This window comes from Lacerta agilis, chromosome 3 (assembly GCF_009819535.1).
Source record: "Lacerta agilis isolate rLacAgi1 chromosome 3, rLacAgi1.pri, whole genome shotgun sequence".
NCBI classification, from domain to species: Eukaryota; Metazoa; Chordata; class Lepidosauria; order Squamata; family Lacertidae; genus Lacerta; species Lacerta agilis.
The window spans coordinates 113,180,064-113,195,948 of record NC_046314.1 but is presented as its reverse complement, the minus strand read 5'-3'; the positions used below and the strand labels follow the sequence as shown (position 1 = coordinate 113,195,948).

The 15,885-nt window shown below is 47.6% G+C and overlaps 1 protein-coding gene across 1 annotated transcript in view; it reads right to left on the bottom strand.

The window, feature by feature from the left end:
* XKR6 (XK related 6) overlaps nucleotides 1-15,885 on the bottom strand; it is a 153,185-nt gene that overhangs the window by 4,381 nt on the left and 132,919 nt on the right. Inside the window, exon 2 of the mRNA XM_033145157.1 lies at nucleotides 660-856. Within this exon, the coding sequence (XP_033001048.1) occupies nucleotides 660-856 (197 nt within the window). The remainder of the gene's footprint in view (nucleotides 1-659; nucleotides 857-15,885) is intronic.

Sequence of the window (15,885 nt, the reverse complement as noted above, 5' to 3'; positions counted from 1 at the left end):
TATTATTGCCGTCGGATACATTGACCGTGGTTTTCCAAGTCTTGAGTATGCTTCTGAGTCATGGTTCCCAAAGTGGGCAGTAGGATTACCTGCTGGGTGGTGGTGGCAGTGCTTAGGGGAAAGGGGGGGGCGGTGGCACGAGAGTTGCCAATGAATATCAGACTTTGAAAAAACTGGTGTCGCTGGATCAAGTCAATCCATCTCATTGAAGCAATTAAACAAAACAAGTTTCAACTGGGTTTTTGCACCAACGTGCAATTAATGGTAGCTGTTCTGAATTTTATCATGTTACCAGCGGGTCGTGAAAACCGCTCATCAGAACAATGCTTTCTACAGGGCAGGGTAAGGGGCACCGGGGAGGAGTTTATGGAACCGAGGGGACAGCGGCTTGGAAAGGTTTGGAAACTGATGTCCTGGAGCCCAGAGCCGCTCTGGAAGAGGGCAATGGGAAAGGCATTTGCGCCTCAATTGGCTATCTCCCACACTGATATGTCGTACAGGAAATACAGTGAGCGGAAATGGGCGGAGGCTTTGCCACAAAGAAGGCAGGGCTTCGTGCGCTACCACGTTTTAGGGCACGGCGACGGATCAAGGGGCATGGAGATGTATCCCCCCTCCCCGCAAACGGTGTTCCCCCCCCCGCAGGTAGGGCAACTTACATGGTAAGGTTTCTGCACGGTTCTTTTGGATCATTATGCAGAGCTGTAGCACCAATTGTGGTGCGCTCTCGAGGAAAGTCTCCAAGAGGCGCAACATGTTGACGTCTGCATACTCGTACATCATAGCCCAGTAAAAACGCCGCTGGTGTTCCTTTTGCCTCTGGCTTTGGATCCCCAGGTACATGGTTCGGATATACCTGGAGACAAGGAGAGGAAGAAGGGGGGTGGAAGGTGAGCTCGTGACCAGATCGGATCAAAGGACACAACAACAACAACAACAACAACAACAACAACAACAACAACAACTTATTTATACCCCACCCATCTGGCTGGCTTTCCCCTAGCCACTCTGGGCGGCTTCCAACAAAATATTAAAATACAATAGTCCTTCAGATATTAAAAGCTTCCCTAAACAGGGCTGCCTTCAGGTGTCTCCTAAAAGTCTGGTAGTTGTTTTTTCCTTTGACATCTGGTGCGAGGGCGTTCCACAGGGCGGGCGCCACCACCGAGAAGGCCCACTGCCTGGTTCCCTGTAACCTCACTTCTCGCAGGGAGGGAACCGCCAGAAGGCCCTCGGTGCTGGACCTCAGTGTGCGGGCTGAACGATGCGGGGTGGAGACGCTCCTTCAGGTATCCTGGACAGAAGCCGTTTAGGGCTTTAAAGGTCAGCACCAACACTTTGAAATGTGCTCGGAAACATACTGGGAGCCAATGTAGGTCTTTCAGGACCGGTGTTATGTGGTCTCGGTGGCCACTCCCAGTCACCAGTCTAGCTGCCGCATTCTGGATTAGTTGTAGTTTCCAGGTCACCTTCAAAGGTAGCCCCACATAGAGTGCATTGCAGTAGTCCAAGCGGGAGATAACTAGAGCATGCACCACTCTAGCAAGACAGTGCACGGGCAGGCAGGGTCTCATCCTGCGTACCAGATGGAGCTGGTAAATAGCTGTCCTGGACACAGAATTGACCTGCACCTCCATGGACAGCTGTGAGTCCAAAATGACTCCCAGGCTGCACACCTGGTCCTTCAGGGGCACAGTTACCCCATTCAAGACCAGGGAGTCCTCCACACCTGCCCTCCTCCTGTCCCCCCAAAACAGTACTTCTGTCTTGTCAGGATTCAACCTCAATCTGTTAGCCGCCATCCATCCTCCAACCGCCTCCAGACACTCACACAGGACCTTCACCACCTTCACTGGTTCTAATTTGAAAGAGAGGTAGAGCTTCTCTTTCATTAATTCATCTTTCGCTTTCCTGCTTCCTACAGTTACATTTTAGGGATATTGCTCGATTAAAGACATTGCAGGAGCTTTAGTGATCGATCGATCAATCGATTGATTATATTTGCATATGTGCGTGTGTGATTATTTCCATACTTAATTATTGATAAGCCTTCATACAGATTTGCTCACACAAAGCTCACACGGCGGTTAGACTATGTCCAAATTTTATTGAGCATGCATGTTTGCCAGGAGGTCATGCAATAATGAACATTCGTCCTGCGTTCATCTTGCTTTGTTTGCTGAGAGTTTGCACACAGTCCAGTAATTCATTCATTCATCCATTCATTCATTCTCCCCACACTTTCCAAAGCAATTCCCAGTCACTCTCTTAACTGCAAAAAGTCTGTTTACAAAAAAACAAAAACAAAAAACTAACTGGACTTGTTGGTGCATAGCACTTTAATCCTCTTTAACGGCACAGACCTAAATTCCTGGTATGTGCCCTCCTGCAAAATAGTGACAGTCTGAAGGTAACAAATTCACAGAGGATGCAGCTATCAGTGGCTACTAGGCATGATGGCCATATATTACCTCCAGGATCAGAGGCTACCCCTGGATGCCAGTCTCTGGGTAACAACACCAGGAGAGGGCTTTTGCCTCAACCTTTTTGGACACATCTGGAAATTTAAGGAGCTGCCATGGCTGCTGCAAAATGTCCATTGCACAGAAGAAAAACAGGCGGTGCTCAGACCCCAACCCCCCCCCCCCAAATAACCCCAGACAAAGAAACTTTATGACCCTCATACAAATAATATACAGACAAAAAGAAGCAGAAGCAGGCAATGTCTCCCCCAAATCATGCACTCAACCGATTACACCCCCCCCCAAAAAAAATAGGAGGAGGAATTTCTAAGGGCACTGAGATGCCCCAGATACCATGCTGGGGACCCACAGATTAATAGAACAAAACTGTTAAAACTAGAAAGTTTATCTGAGCCAGGAGAGGCCGTGCAAGTCCTGGATGGGGGCCTGTGTCAGGATACATCCTACTCACAAGTAGAACCTTGGCAGAGACACATGCCTGACTGGCATGTTCCCTCCCTCCTGAATGATCGTTCGGGAGCTTCATAAGCATTCCTCAGCCCAAACATCACAGCGACTGATGCCAGAAGACACCAGCACACTTAGGGATCCGCAGAGGTTTGCGCAGTTGCGTAACAGAACTCAGCAACTCAGCATTTTGGCTAATCTACTTTATTTACATATAAACACACATGGAGCACTTCAACATGGCTCCCTCTCTCTCTATCATCAGACAGCAAAGAAAAAGGAACAAAGGACAACAGTCCCACTTCAGGGAACACAGTAATACAAACATCTTGTCTTCATCACATCCCATTCCTGTGGAATCAAAACACATACCCAGTCATGTGATGGACAATAAACCCATAACTGCACATGGTGAATGAATCTCCAACAGCCTGGGCTCAGTGGTGGACTGGAGAGGGCCAACAACCTGGTTCTGAACCCTGGCAGGATAGATTGGGTGGGTGGTTCCCGAGTCTGGATAGTGGGCCAATTGCCTGCTTGGGTGAGCTTGAACTCCCCCTGGAAGAGCAGGTTCATAGCCCAGGAGTGTTCCTGGACCCATTTTTTGCTACTCGAAGCCCAAGTGACCTGTATGCATGCGCTCATTTGCTTCAAACATTGCTAAGCCTCCTGGAGTTTCAAAGAAGCAAGGGGGTAAATAAAATGAATGGATGAATAAAAATAAAGGGTCGTAGATCACTGGTAGAGCATCTGCTTTGCGTATGGAAAGTCCCAAGCTCAGTCCAGCAGAATCTGCTACTAGAGCTGGAGATTGCCCCCCCCCCATTTGAAACTGGAGAGCCTCTGCCAGACAGCAGACAACAATGTGTTGTACTGACCAAGGGTCTGCCCTCTGTATGGGGCAACTTCTTATGTTCCTAACCCACTTGCACGCTTGCTAAATTTCGTTGGGGCCAGTGGAAACTGTGCAAAAGCTAATCCCAGTGCTATTCCTTATTACCACCGCGATGATTGAATATGTGAGATTGTGGGGAAGTAATCACGGCGGCTCTAAGATGGGACTGATACGGGGAGGACATGGGCAGGCAGGAGATATTGAATTCCAAAAAGCGTTCCAAAAAGCGTACAGGATTTTTTAAATAGCTGGGTTCCTGCAATTCCCTCCATTAGACAAATGTTTGGGCTTAAAGGTTCAGAAGTAGAATCTTTGTTATTATGAAATACTAAGAGGAATAGTAAATATGCATGGATTGCATTTCTATCCCAGCTTTTTCTCCAAGGAGCTCAAGGTGGTATACATTGTCCACCTCTCCTCATTCCATGTCTACAACAACCCTGTGGGGTAGGTTAGGCTGAGAGGCTGTGAATGGTGCAAGGTCACATAGTGAGCTTCATGACTGAGTGAGAATTTGAACCCAGGTCTCTTCCAGGTCCTAGCCTGATACTCTAACCACTATACCGCACCAGCCTAATTCCATGCTTTTCTGATCAATGAAAAACTGTTCACCTTATATGCTAGGAGTAGTCAGGACAAGATGAGAGGGAAAAGGGAGAAACTAGGTGTTGGAGGGGGGGGAGATTTTCTCAATTTTATATCTTCTGTTTCCAAAATTGCATTTAATTTCAGTGTATATCTGCACCAATTTAATGGAGTTTCCTTCCCTCTCACTCATTTTGGATCTGCAGCTTAAGTTAAGGAGTGGGCAAGTTTCAGTTTCTCATTTTTTTCCGAGCTTCAGTTCACATCAGTTTGAGAATTCTGCATTTATTTTTTTTAAGTCCTCATGGGAATTCAGCAAAAAAATGTGTTTATTTTAATGCAAATTCATCCTAACATGCACACGTTTGTATGTGTTCCTGCCCTATATATACACACATTATTTGCAAACTGATTTCTCCTAATATTACATGCAGATTACAATGACCAGGATCCTTTTCGGGGGGGGGGGGGTTGACTGTTTAAAATGACATGAGACTGCTTCAAATGCACAGAGTGGATGTAGTCTATTTTCTGTGGGCATTCTAGGGAGTACAGCTGAGCCAGGAGACTAGAGGAAGCTCTGGGCTCTTGCAAGCAGACATGATCTTTTTTTTAAGAAAGAAAGTTTTAAAAACAAGTGGGGGGAGATCCCTGAACTACCTTGCAAAGTTGAAGCAAACAGCAAACCCTGCAAATCCTGAAAATTTCAGGGAAATCTCTTCTGACCTCATAAAAACAACAACGCTGCCCTTTCACAGGAGACTAATGGGCCCACAAAAAAAATCAAGGTGGTTTTTGACCTCCATTTAATATGGGCCAGCGTCTTACACTATTATTTTTTCATCGGTGAAATGCTGCAGAGCATGCAAAGCACGCCCCATATTTCTCTGCCTTGATACTGAATATTCGGTTTTGTGTCCAAATGGAATCACCCCTGATGTTTGGAAAACAGCTGTGGCTGCAGCAGCAGCAGCAGCAGCAGCAGCAGCAGCAGCACAAAGCCTACTTTGGAGGAGGCCGAAGTGGGGGAGAGGAGGAGCTGGTTTGTGGAGCGTTACCTCACAAATAGGAAATGACTCAGATTTTCCGCAAGGTGGCGATCTGATCTAATCATAGAGGGCATTCAGAAATGTAGATAGATAGAGAGAGAGAGATTGTGGCTTGGGTGAAAACTCATTTTCTTAAATTCCGCTTTCACGCTGCACTGAATTTTCATGAGGTTTGATTTTCGCTGTGAAAGTTGCTGCGGCGGAGTAGCGACTGTGCTGGTGGAGGGAAGGAAGGAGTGATTGCAAATTGCCACCCCCAAACCTCTCTTTCCACTCCTGCATTCATGTCATGCGTTTGTTTGCAGTCAATGGCCCTCCCCCAACCCCCACATCTGCCGCTGTTCGGGTTCCATGCTTCAGAAAACACAACCCAGACATGAAAGGACGTTTTAAATGGCTCCATCCCTGTTAATCAGGGAACGTCCTGTGACCGTGATGACATCATTGTGCCACACAGGCAATCAGTTTTGGTTCCGTGACATCACTGAGAGCAAACCAAGAGGAGAAGAGGGAGAGGGGACATTGTGTTGCCATGCTCTTTTCGTGGTTTCTCCCAAATATCCATACATAAGGAGGTAAGAAGAACCTGCTGGATCAGGCCAATGGCCCATCCAGTCCAGCATCCTGTTCTCGCAGTTGCCAACCAGATCCCTGTGGGAAACCTGCAGTCAGGATTTGAGCACAAGAGAAACTCTCCCCTCCTGTGGTTTCCAGCAACTGGAGCCAGTGTGGTGTAGTGGTTAAGAACGGTGGACTAGTAATCTGGTGAACCGGGTTCGCGTCTCCGCTCCTCCACATGCAGCTGCTGGGTGACCTTGGGTTAGTCACACTTCTCTGAAGTCTCTCAGCCCCACTCACCTCACAGAGTGTTTGTTGTGGGGGAGGAAGGGAAAGGAGAATGTGAGCCGCTTTGAGACTCCTTCGGGTAGTGATAAAGAGGGATATCAAATCCAAACTCCTCCTCCTCTTCTTCTTCTTCAATACTTTTTTAAAAGCCAGGTTCTTGCTCCAACGAGCTCAGTATTTTCTACACCAGAGGCTCTCAATACCAGAGCCAGTGTGGTGTAGTGGTTAAGAGCGGTGGACTTGTAATCTGGTGAACCGGGTTTGCGTCTCCGCTCCTCCACATGCAGCTGCTGGGTGACCTTGAGCCGGTCACACTTCTCTGAAGTCTCTCAGCCCCACTCACCTCACAGAGTGTTTGTTGTGGGGGAGGAAGAGAAAGGAGAATGTTAGCCGCTTTGAGACTCCTTCGGGCAGTGATAAAGCGGGATATCAAATCCAAACTCTTCTTCTTCTTCTTCTTCTTCTTCTTCTTCTTCTTCTTCTTCTTCTTCTTCTTCTTCTTCTTCTTCTTCTTCTGCATCATTGCAGCTCCAATGGTGGAGGCAGAGCACAGCCGCTGTGGCTAGTAGCCATTGCCAAGCCATGAATTTTCCCAATCCACTTTTAGAGCCATCCAAGTCGGGGACCACCACCGTCTCTTGTGGAAGCCAGCGGTGTAGCTAGCTGCTCGGGTGCCCGTCCTGCAGCTGGGGGGTGGGCGAGCTGCCCATGGGGGCAGGGCGACCTGCGTGGAGCCTCTCTGCTGCCTCCCCCCCAGCTATAGGGCAGCTGCGGGAGAGGCAGTGGGCAGACGCAAGTCCCACGATGCCATTTTAAGCGGCATGGAGCCCGCAGGCGCCCAAGTCACCGCGTCACTCCCAGGAGAGACGCTTGGCTCAGGCATGTTGCAGGCCCCACGGTAAGTGCCGGCCCCCGCGGTGTGGTGCCCAGTGCCATCCACATTTTGTTACGTTTATTGACTGAACTAAAAAGTTTCATGAGCCCAATTAAAAAAAAAACATTTTAACTCATATTTTTGTCATTTTGTCACCCCCCTCAGTGATGACACCCAGGATGGCATGCATGCACCGCACCCCCCTTCCTCTGCCACTGGTGGAAGTATGTTCCCTAGTTTACAGTAACTATCTAGTGCTTGAAATGAGTCTTGTGGGAGGGAGTTCCACAGAACTGAGCCCACAACATGGAAGGCACGATTCCTCATGGACAGGAGTCGTGCTTCTGGCTCATAGGGAAACACGGTTAGTGCTTCCCTCAACGATCTTAGGGATGGACTTGGGATGCACAGAATTAGGCACTCTTTAAGGTATCCTGTGCCTGAATTATTCAGCGCTTTGCACACACTTGTGCAAGAACCACGAACTCGTCCCGGCAAAAGACAGGAAGCTGGTGCGAGCCCCTTTAACACCGACATCATGTATGGGTGGTGTTTTCCTGCTGGTGTTTCAGAAACATTTGTGCCACCTTTTGCGCAAACCCCTGCTAGAATAGAATTTTATTTGCGGCCATAGGCCCATACAAGTAAAAAAACACATAGATAACAACTTGTGCTAAAACGCCACAATAACAATAAAATACAATAAAATAGACTGGCAAACTACGCCTTAGCTAGCTTGTAGTGCTCCTTGGCGTCGCTTTTGGGTAAGGACAGCGACCAGGAACCTTGCCACTTTCAGGGTCGTATGAGTATCCTTATCCTGCAAGATTTGGGCGAGGTGGAATTCTGGTGGGGTGCCCTCTAGTTTCTGTATGATTGATCCCAACAAGTTTGCCCGTGGCACATAGAACAAGGGGCAAGTGAACATAATGTGCTGGAGAGACTCCAGTGTCTCCTTATCACATTCGCACATGGCGGAGGCTTGGCCCTTTGAGAATCTATGTCTCAGGACGTTGGAGGGAAAAACGTTGAACCTCGCTTTGGTGAAGGCCAGTCTATGGACAACAGTCGAAAGGGAGGAGAGGTATGATGGAACACAGTAAGTTAAAGTGATACCGGGAGTGCATTTCACGGAGGGTCAGCACTTCCCCGTTCAATAACCCTGCCCCAGTTTGGGCTCAGCGTTTCGTAGTCCAAATGCCCTGCAGCCAAAGGTCTACATTATAATAACCAGGCAATGAACGCCAGATTGATGACCTCCGAGCAAATTCGCACAGGCCTCTCGTTGCACAGTTGAACTATAAATCAAATTGGATGAAGATAATGATATTTGCAGAGCCGCTGGCCAGGTCTGATGGCTCTGGCTATCAGAGCACCATGGTTGCTTGAGCAGCAATGGACTTGGGGAGGGGGGGCTGATCTCAAGATTCTCTCTGAGAAGTCTTTCTCGGCATGCAGGGAGCTGCTGGAGAACTTTGGGGGCTAGCCTTTATTAGCATGCTGGAAGATTAAGGACAAAGAAAGGAAAGGGCTTCTCCACGCAGCAAATCTCGTGGAACTATGGAACTCACTCCTGCAGAAGGCAGCAATGGCAACCAATTTGGATGGCCGAAAAGCTGAGCAAAACCAAAGGAGACAGATTTGCTCGTCCCTATGCACAGGAAATGCAAAAAGATCATGGACTGCAAAAAGATCAAACCTATCCATCCTTAAAGAAATCAGCCCTGAGTGCTCACTAGAACGACAGATCCTGAAGTTGAGGCTCCAGTACTTTGGCCACCTCATGAGAAGAGAAGACTCCCTGGAAAAGACCCCGATGTTGGGAAAGATGGAGGGCACAAGGAGAAGGGGACGACAAAGGATGAGATGGTTGGACAGTGTTCTCGAAGCGACTGGCATGAGTTTGGCCAAACTGCGGGAGGCAGTGGAGGACAGGGGTGCCTGGCGTGCTCTGGTCCATGGGGTCACGAAGAGTCGGACACGACTGAACGACTGAACAACAAATGCACAGGAACTGTGGGAAGTGGGTGGCACTGTGGTCTAAACCACTGAGCCTAGGGCTTGCTGATCGGAAGGTCGGCGGTTCTAATCCCCGCAACGGGGTGAGCTCCTGTTGCTCGGTCCCTGCTCCTGCCAACCTAGCAGTTCGAAAGCACATCAAAGTGCAAGTAGATAAATAGGTACCACTCCGGCGGGAAGGTAAATGGCGTTTCTGTGCGCTGCTCTGCTTTCGCCAGAAGCGGCTTTGTCATGCTGGCCACATGACCTGGAAGCTGTACGCCGGCTCCCTCGGCCAGTAACGCGAGATGAGCGCCGCAACCCCAGAGTCGGCCAAGACTGGACCTAATGGTCAGGGGTCTCTTTACCTTTATGCATGGGAACTAGACCTTCTGGTGCCTTTTGGGTCATTGAAATGGGCTAAAGCCAGTGTGGTGTAGTGGTTAAGAGTGGTAGACTCGTAATCTGGGGAACCGGGTTTGCGTCTCCGCTCCTCCACATGCATCTGCTGGGTGACCTTGGGCTAGTCACACTTCTCTGAAGTCTCTCAGCCCCACTCACCACACAGAGTGTTTGTTGTGGGGGAGGAAGGGAAAGGAGAATGTTAGCCGCTTTGAGACTCCTTCGGGTAGTGAAAAGTGGGGTGTCAAATCCAAACTCTTCTTCTTCCAAACTCTTAAACCTCTGTCCCAGTGACAATGGATGTAGCCAGACCTAACTGCTGAAACCTACAAGGTCTTTAACGTCTCCAGCCAACCCCCCTTGCAGCCTTATTCCTAATAGTACATTTGGCTAGGAAAGCAGATGGGCGGGAAACACACAGCAGTTCCCCCAGCCTTGATCCTTCTGAGCTTTTTTTGTTTTCCAGAGAAGTTTCTCTGGGAGTTCTCCACGAAAGCTCGGGAAAACTGAGCTAATTACACGGCGAGCCGTGGCGAACTTGTACATGATCAGTCTCTTAGCAACTACACCACAGAAGCTCCCGAACAAAGCCAGGGACATGGGTTTTCGGAAGGTAGGGGAGGCTTGAAGAACAGAGCAAAAGAGAAAGGGACACCAGAATCCTGAAGCACATAACGTAAGAACATAAGAAATCTCTGCTGGATGAGGGCAATGGTCCTTCTGGTCCCACTGGTTCTCACAGTGGCTGGCCAGATGCCCAACGCTGCAGCAGGACCCGAACGCAACAGCACTCTCCCCTTTAGCGGTTTCTAGCAACTGGTATTCAAAAGCATTACTGCCTTTGACCCTGGAGGGAGAGCATAGGCATTGTGGCTAATAATAATAATAATAATAATAATAATAATAATAATAATAATAAAAAACAGCCTTGGTCCAGTCTTCCTGAAGGAGCGTCTCCACCCCCATCGTTCTGCCCTGACACTGAGATCCAGCGCCGAGGGCCTTCTGGCTGTTCCCTCCCTGCGAGAAGCAAGGTTACAGGGAACCAGGCAGAGGGCCTTCTCGGTAGTGGCGCCCGCCCTGTGGAACGCCCTGCCACCAGATGTCAAGGAGATAAACAACTACCTGAAATGTAGAAGACATCTGAAGGCAGCCCTGTTTAGGGAAGTTTTTAAGGTGTGACATTTTAATGTATTTTTAATCTTTGTTGGAAGCCGCCCAGAGTGGGCGGGGTATTAATAATAATAATAATAATAATAATAATAATAATTAGTACCCTGCCCATCTGGCTGGGTTACCCAGTCACTCTGGGCAGCTTTCCCCCCAAAATATATAAGCATAATGAAACACCAAACATTAAAAACTTCTCTATGTAGGGCTGCCTTCAGATGTCTTCTAAAAGTTGTATAGTTTTTTTCCTCCTTGACATCTGCTGGGATGGCATTCTACAGGGTGGGTGCTACCACCGAGAAGGCCCTCTGCCTGGTTCCCTGTAACTTCACTTCTCGCAGTGAGAGAACTGCCAGAAGACCCTCAGGCTGAATGATGGAAGTGGAAACGCTCCTTCAGGTATATTAGGCAGAGGCTGTTTAGGGCTTTAAAGGTCAGCACCAACACTTTGAATTGTGCTCAGAAATGTACTGGGAGCCAATGTAGATCCTTTTAGGATATATGGTCTCGGCGGCCTTTCCCAATCACCAGTCCAGCTGCCGCATTCTGGATTAGTTGTAGTTTCCGAGTCACCTTCAAAGGTAGCCCCACATAGAGCGTGTTGCAGTAGTCCAAGCGGGAGATAACCAGAGCATGCACCATTCTGTGGGTATTGATAGCCTTACCCTCCACGAATGTGCCCAGTCTTATTTGAAAGCTGTCAAAATTGCTACTCGTCCCTGCCTCCCGTGGGAGCAAGAGCCATAGTTCTACTTTGCGCTGTCTGAAGTACTTTTAAAAATCTGTATCTTCTGGCCTTCAGCTTCATTGGATGTCCATGAGTTTGGCCACCTCACCTCTTACTCATCTTTTCTCTAATGTAAAAAGTCCCCAAAGCTGAAACCTTTCCTCTTAAACGAGCCACTGCACTCCTTTGATCACTTTGCTATACCTTTTCCAACTCCACAATATCCTTTTTGAGGTTAGGCGACCAGAACGGCACACAGTTTTCCAAATGCGGTCACACCATTCACACCTTGGAGCAGCCCTCCAGATTTTGATGGACTTCTGACTCCCACCATTCTTGGCTGTTGGCTGTGTTCAAAGAATCACAAAATTGTGTAGTGGGATGCGACTACAAGGATCATCTCGACCAACCCCCTGCCATGCAGGAATTTTTTTGCCCAGCTTGGGGCTCAAACCCACAACCCTGAGATCAAGAGTCTCATGCTCTACCTACTGAGCTATATATGAGCTGGAGCTGGCGGGAGCTGGAGTCCAACACAACATCTGAAGATGTCCTCTCTCCCCCATCCTCACTTTAAAGGACAGCAGTAACGTTATCTTCAACCGGGAAAGATCTGTCCAGAACCTTCACCCCCAATGTGCTAGTTGTCCACAATCCTTTTTTTTAAAATGAGGGCAAGCTTTCAGAATTTTATTTTCCCCTCCCCTGCCACAAACGCTTGCAGAATGAAGTGGTACGGTCCCCTCTCACCTGCCTCCAGACCGTACCACTTCACTCTGCTCTTTGCGTAGGTCCAGCTTTTCAGGAGGAGATTATTTTGCAATATGATTCCTGCTTCCGTTTGCACTTGGGTTAATTAATGGCTGATTAACTCGAGTCAGCGAACGCGCTTCTAAACGTGAGCTAACCTTGTTCCTCAGCAGTTTGCAGGAAATGGCAAATGTCCGTGTCCCGGAACAAATGTTTGCGGAATGTCTAGACTCGGCTTGACAAATGTGCGGGTAAACTCGAGTGGATTGGTTGGCAATCAATGAGAGTGGAGAAACTGGAGGGGAGCTCAGAGCCAGGAGTGAAGGAGAAGAAAACCCAGAAAGCCACCTCCAATTCTAGTAGATCCATAGTGCCTCTTCTACCTAGCCTGTCACCTTTTCTTTACGGAATGTATGGCGGCAGTGGGGAGAGGTATTCTCACATGCTCAGAGGCAGCTCAGATGTCTCTGAGCATGTGCAAAATTCCCCTCCCATTGCAAGAGGGATTCATGATGCCATCTGGGATTGAGCGACGATCTGGAACACCTTCCTTAGGCAGCCTCCAGGCTGCTCCTACTTTGTGGGTTGCGGCAAATTCAGGTTGCACAATTAAGAATGTACGAAGAGCCTATAATTTTGTTAAGAAACCTGAAGCCTTTTTACTAGGTATTATAGGTACAAACATTGAAAAAAAGGACATTAAGCTTTTCCAATACGCAATGACTGCAGCCAGGATTTTGCTAGCACAAAGGTGGAAACAAGAAGAATTACCGACGAAAGAAGAATGGACAGTGAAACTGATGGAATACGCAGAACTGGATAAAATGACGGGAAGAATCCGGGAACAGTGGGACCAGAAATTCATCAAAGACTGGTTAAAGTTTACGAACTATTTGAAAGACAATTTGCAATTGAATACGCTAATAGGACTTCAAGAAGTTTTGTAGTTAATGTGTAGAAATATTATTGTAAGTATGGTAGTTAGAGTATGTATGAGATTTATGATAATGTAAGCAATGGTAGATCAAAGAAGTATAATACTAAGATATAATTATGAAAGCCATGTGGAAGGTCTGAGGGGAGTCACGGCTATGTTAGCCAAAATTGGAAAATGTATGTGAGTGTTTGTTTGATTTCCTTGTTGTAGTATAGTATAAAATAATAAAAAATTATTTTTTTAAAAAAAAGAATGTATGAAGAGCCTGCTGGATCAGGCCAATGGCTCATCTAGTTCAGGATCCATGCCACTTCTTGGTGAATAGGAGGCTCTGCTAGTCTCCTCCTCCCCTTAGGGAGGAAATGGCAGAAGCTGCCCTCTGGAGTCTCCTGGGCTCTGCACCCCTCTGGTGTGTTTCAGAGTGGGTTCCATTCCTCTCCACAATGGCCTTTGATTCCCAGTTCAGCTGTTGAGTAAGGTTGATTTGCTTCTCCCCCTTGTCCCTGATGCAGATCTTAGAATCATAGAACTGGAGATCGGAAGGAACCTTCGGCGTCATCTAGTCCGGGCATAGGCAAACTTGGCCCTCCAGAAGTTTTGGTACTACAACTCCCATGATCCCTAGCTAACAGGACCAGTGGTCAGGGATGATGGGAATTGTAGTCCCAAAACATCTGGAGGGCTGAGTTTGCCTATGCCTGATCTAGTCCAACCCCCTGCAATGCAGGAATTTCAACTAAAGCATCTATGACAGATGTCCATCCGACCTCTGCTTAAAAACCTCCAGTCCCCCCCCCCAAAAAAAATTCTGCCTTCAAAATTTAAACCATGTCATTGCAACAAGCCTAATTTAGGCAAGCTATTTAGAAAGCAGATGTGCTTTAAGTTCCTTGCTGGTTTTAACATTTGTGAATGCTTTAATTTTTTTTTAACAAATAGAATCATAGAATCATAAAGTTGGAAGAGACCACAAGGGCCATCCAGTCCAACCCCCTGCCAAGCAGGAAACACCATCAAAGCATTCCTGACAGATGGCTGTCAAACCTCTGCATAAAGACCTTCAAAGAAGGAGACTCCACCACACTCCTTGGCAGCAAATTCCACCGTCGAACAGCTCTTACTGTCAGGAAGTTCTTCCTAATGTTTAGGTGGAATCTTCTTTCTTGTGGTTTGAATCCATTGCCCCGTGTCCGCTTCTCTGGAGCAGCAGAAAACAACCTTTCACCCTCCTCTATATGACATCCTTTTATATATTTGAACATGGCTATCATATCACCCCTTAACCTTCTCTTCTCCAGGCTAAACATACCCAGCTCCCTAAGCCGTTCCTCATAAGGCATCGTTATAATCCGGCATCGAATAATCCGGTTCCAGTTACAGGTAGGTAGCCGTGTTGGTCTGCCATAGTCAAAACAAAATAAAAAATAAAAAAAATTCCTTCCAGTAGCACCTTAAGAGACCAACTAAGTTTGTTATTGGTATGAGCTTTCGTGTGCTTCGTATCTGAAGAAGTGTGCATGCACACGAAAGCTCATACCAAGAACAAACTTAGTTGGTCTCTAAGGTGCTACTGGAAGGAATTTTTTAAATTTTTTATTTTGTTTTGAATAATCCGGTTGTTCTGTTCTGTTTGGAAACTGCTTTGAGGCTTTCTGCAATGAAGCAGAGTATAAATTCTACGAAGTGAATGGTTTTGTTGTTGACATCCACTTGTCTCGAGAGACAATGGAGTGTGTGAAGTCAAACTGCTGGAGAATCACAGCACCTGCTGTGGCTGCAGAAATTGGTAACTTGTTAACTGCAGTCTCCTGCATTGTTTTTGCTGTGATTGCAGCACTGAAGTGACCTCTCTGGGGTGCAAGCCTGGGCAGTGCGTATGGAGGTCCTGGGCTGCCCAGAAGACAAGACAGTCTTCTGGGCAGCCCAGGAGAGAGCAGTACATGTGAAAAGGATCTAGGAGTCTTGGTAGACCACAAACTTGACATGAGCCAACAGTGTGATGCAGCAGCTAAAAAAGCCAATGCAATTCTGGGCTGCATCAATAGGAGTATAGCGTCTAGATCAAGGGAAGTAATAGTACCACTATATTCCGCTCTGGTCAGACCTCACCTGGAGTACTGTGTCCAGTTCTGGGCACCACAGTTCAAGAAGGATACTGACAAGCTGGAACGTGTCCATAAGGCCTGGAAACGATGCCTTATGAGGAACGGCTTAGGGAGCTGGGTATGATTAGCCTGGAGAAGAGAAGGTTATGGGGTGATATGATAGCCATGTTCAAATATATCAAAGGATGCCATATAGAGGAGGGAGAAAGGTTGTTTTCTGCTGCTCCAGAGAAGCGGACACGGAGCAAAGGATTCAAACTACAAGAAAGAAGATTCCACCTAAACATTAGGAAGAACTTCCTGACAGTGAGAGCTATTCGACAGTGGAATTTGCTGCCAAGGAGTGTGGTGGAGTCTCCTTCTTTGGAGGTCTTTAAGCGGAGGCTTGGCAGCCATCTGTCAGGAATGCTTTGATGGTGTTTCCTGCTTGGCAGGGGGTTGGACTGGATGGCCCCGGTGGTCTCTTCCAACTCGAGGATTCTATGATTCTATGATTCTAAGACCCCCACCCCTCGGCCACTCCGATGTGGTCCAAATGAAAGCAGAGCAAGACGTTTGGCACCAGGAGTTGCCAAGGCACCAGACAAGCGTCTTAGGGACCCCACTCCAGATTTGTG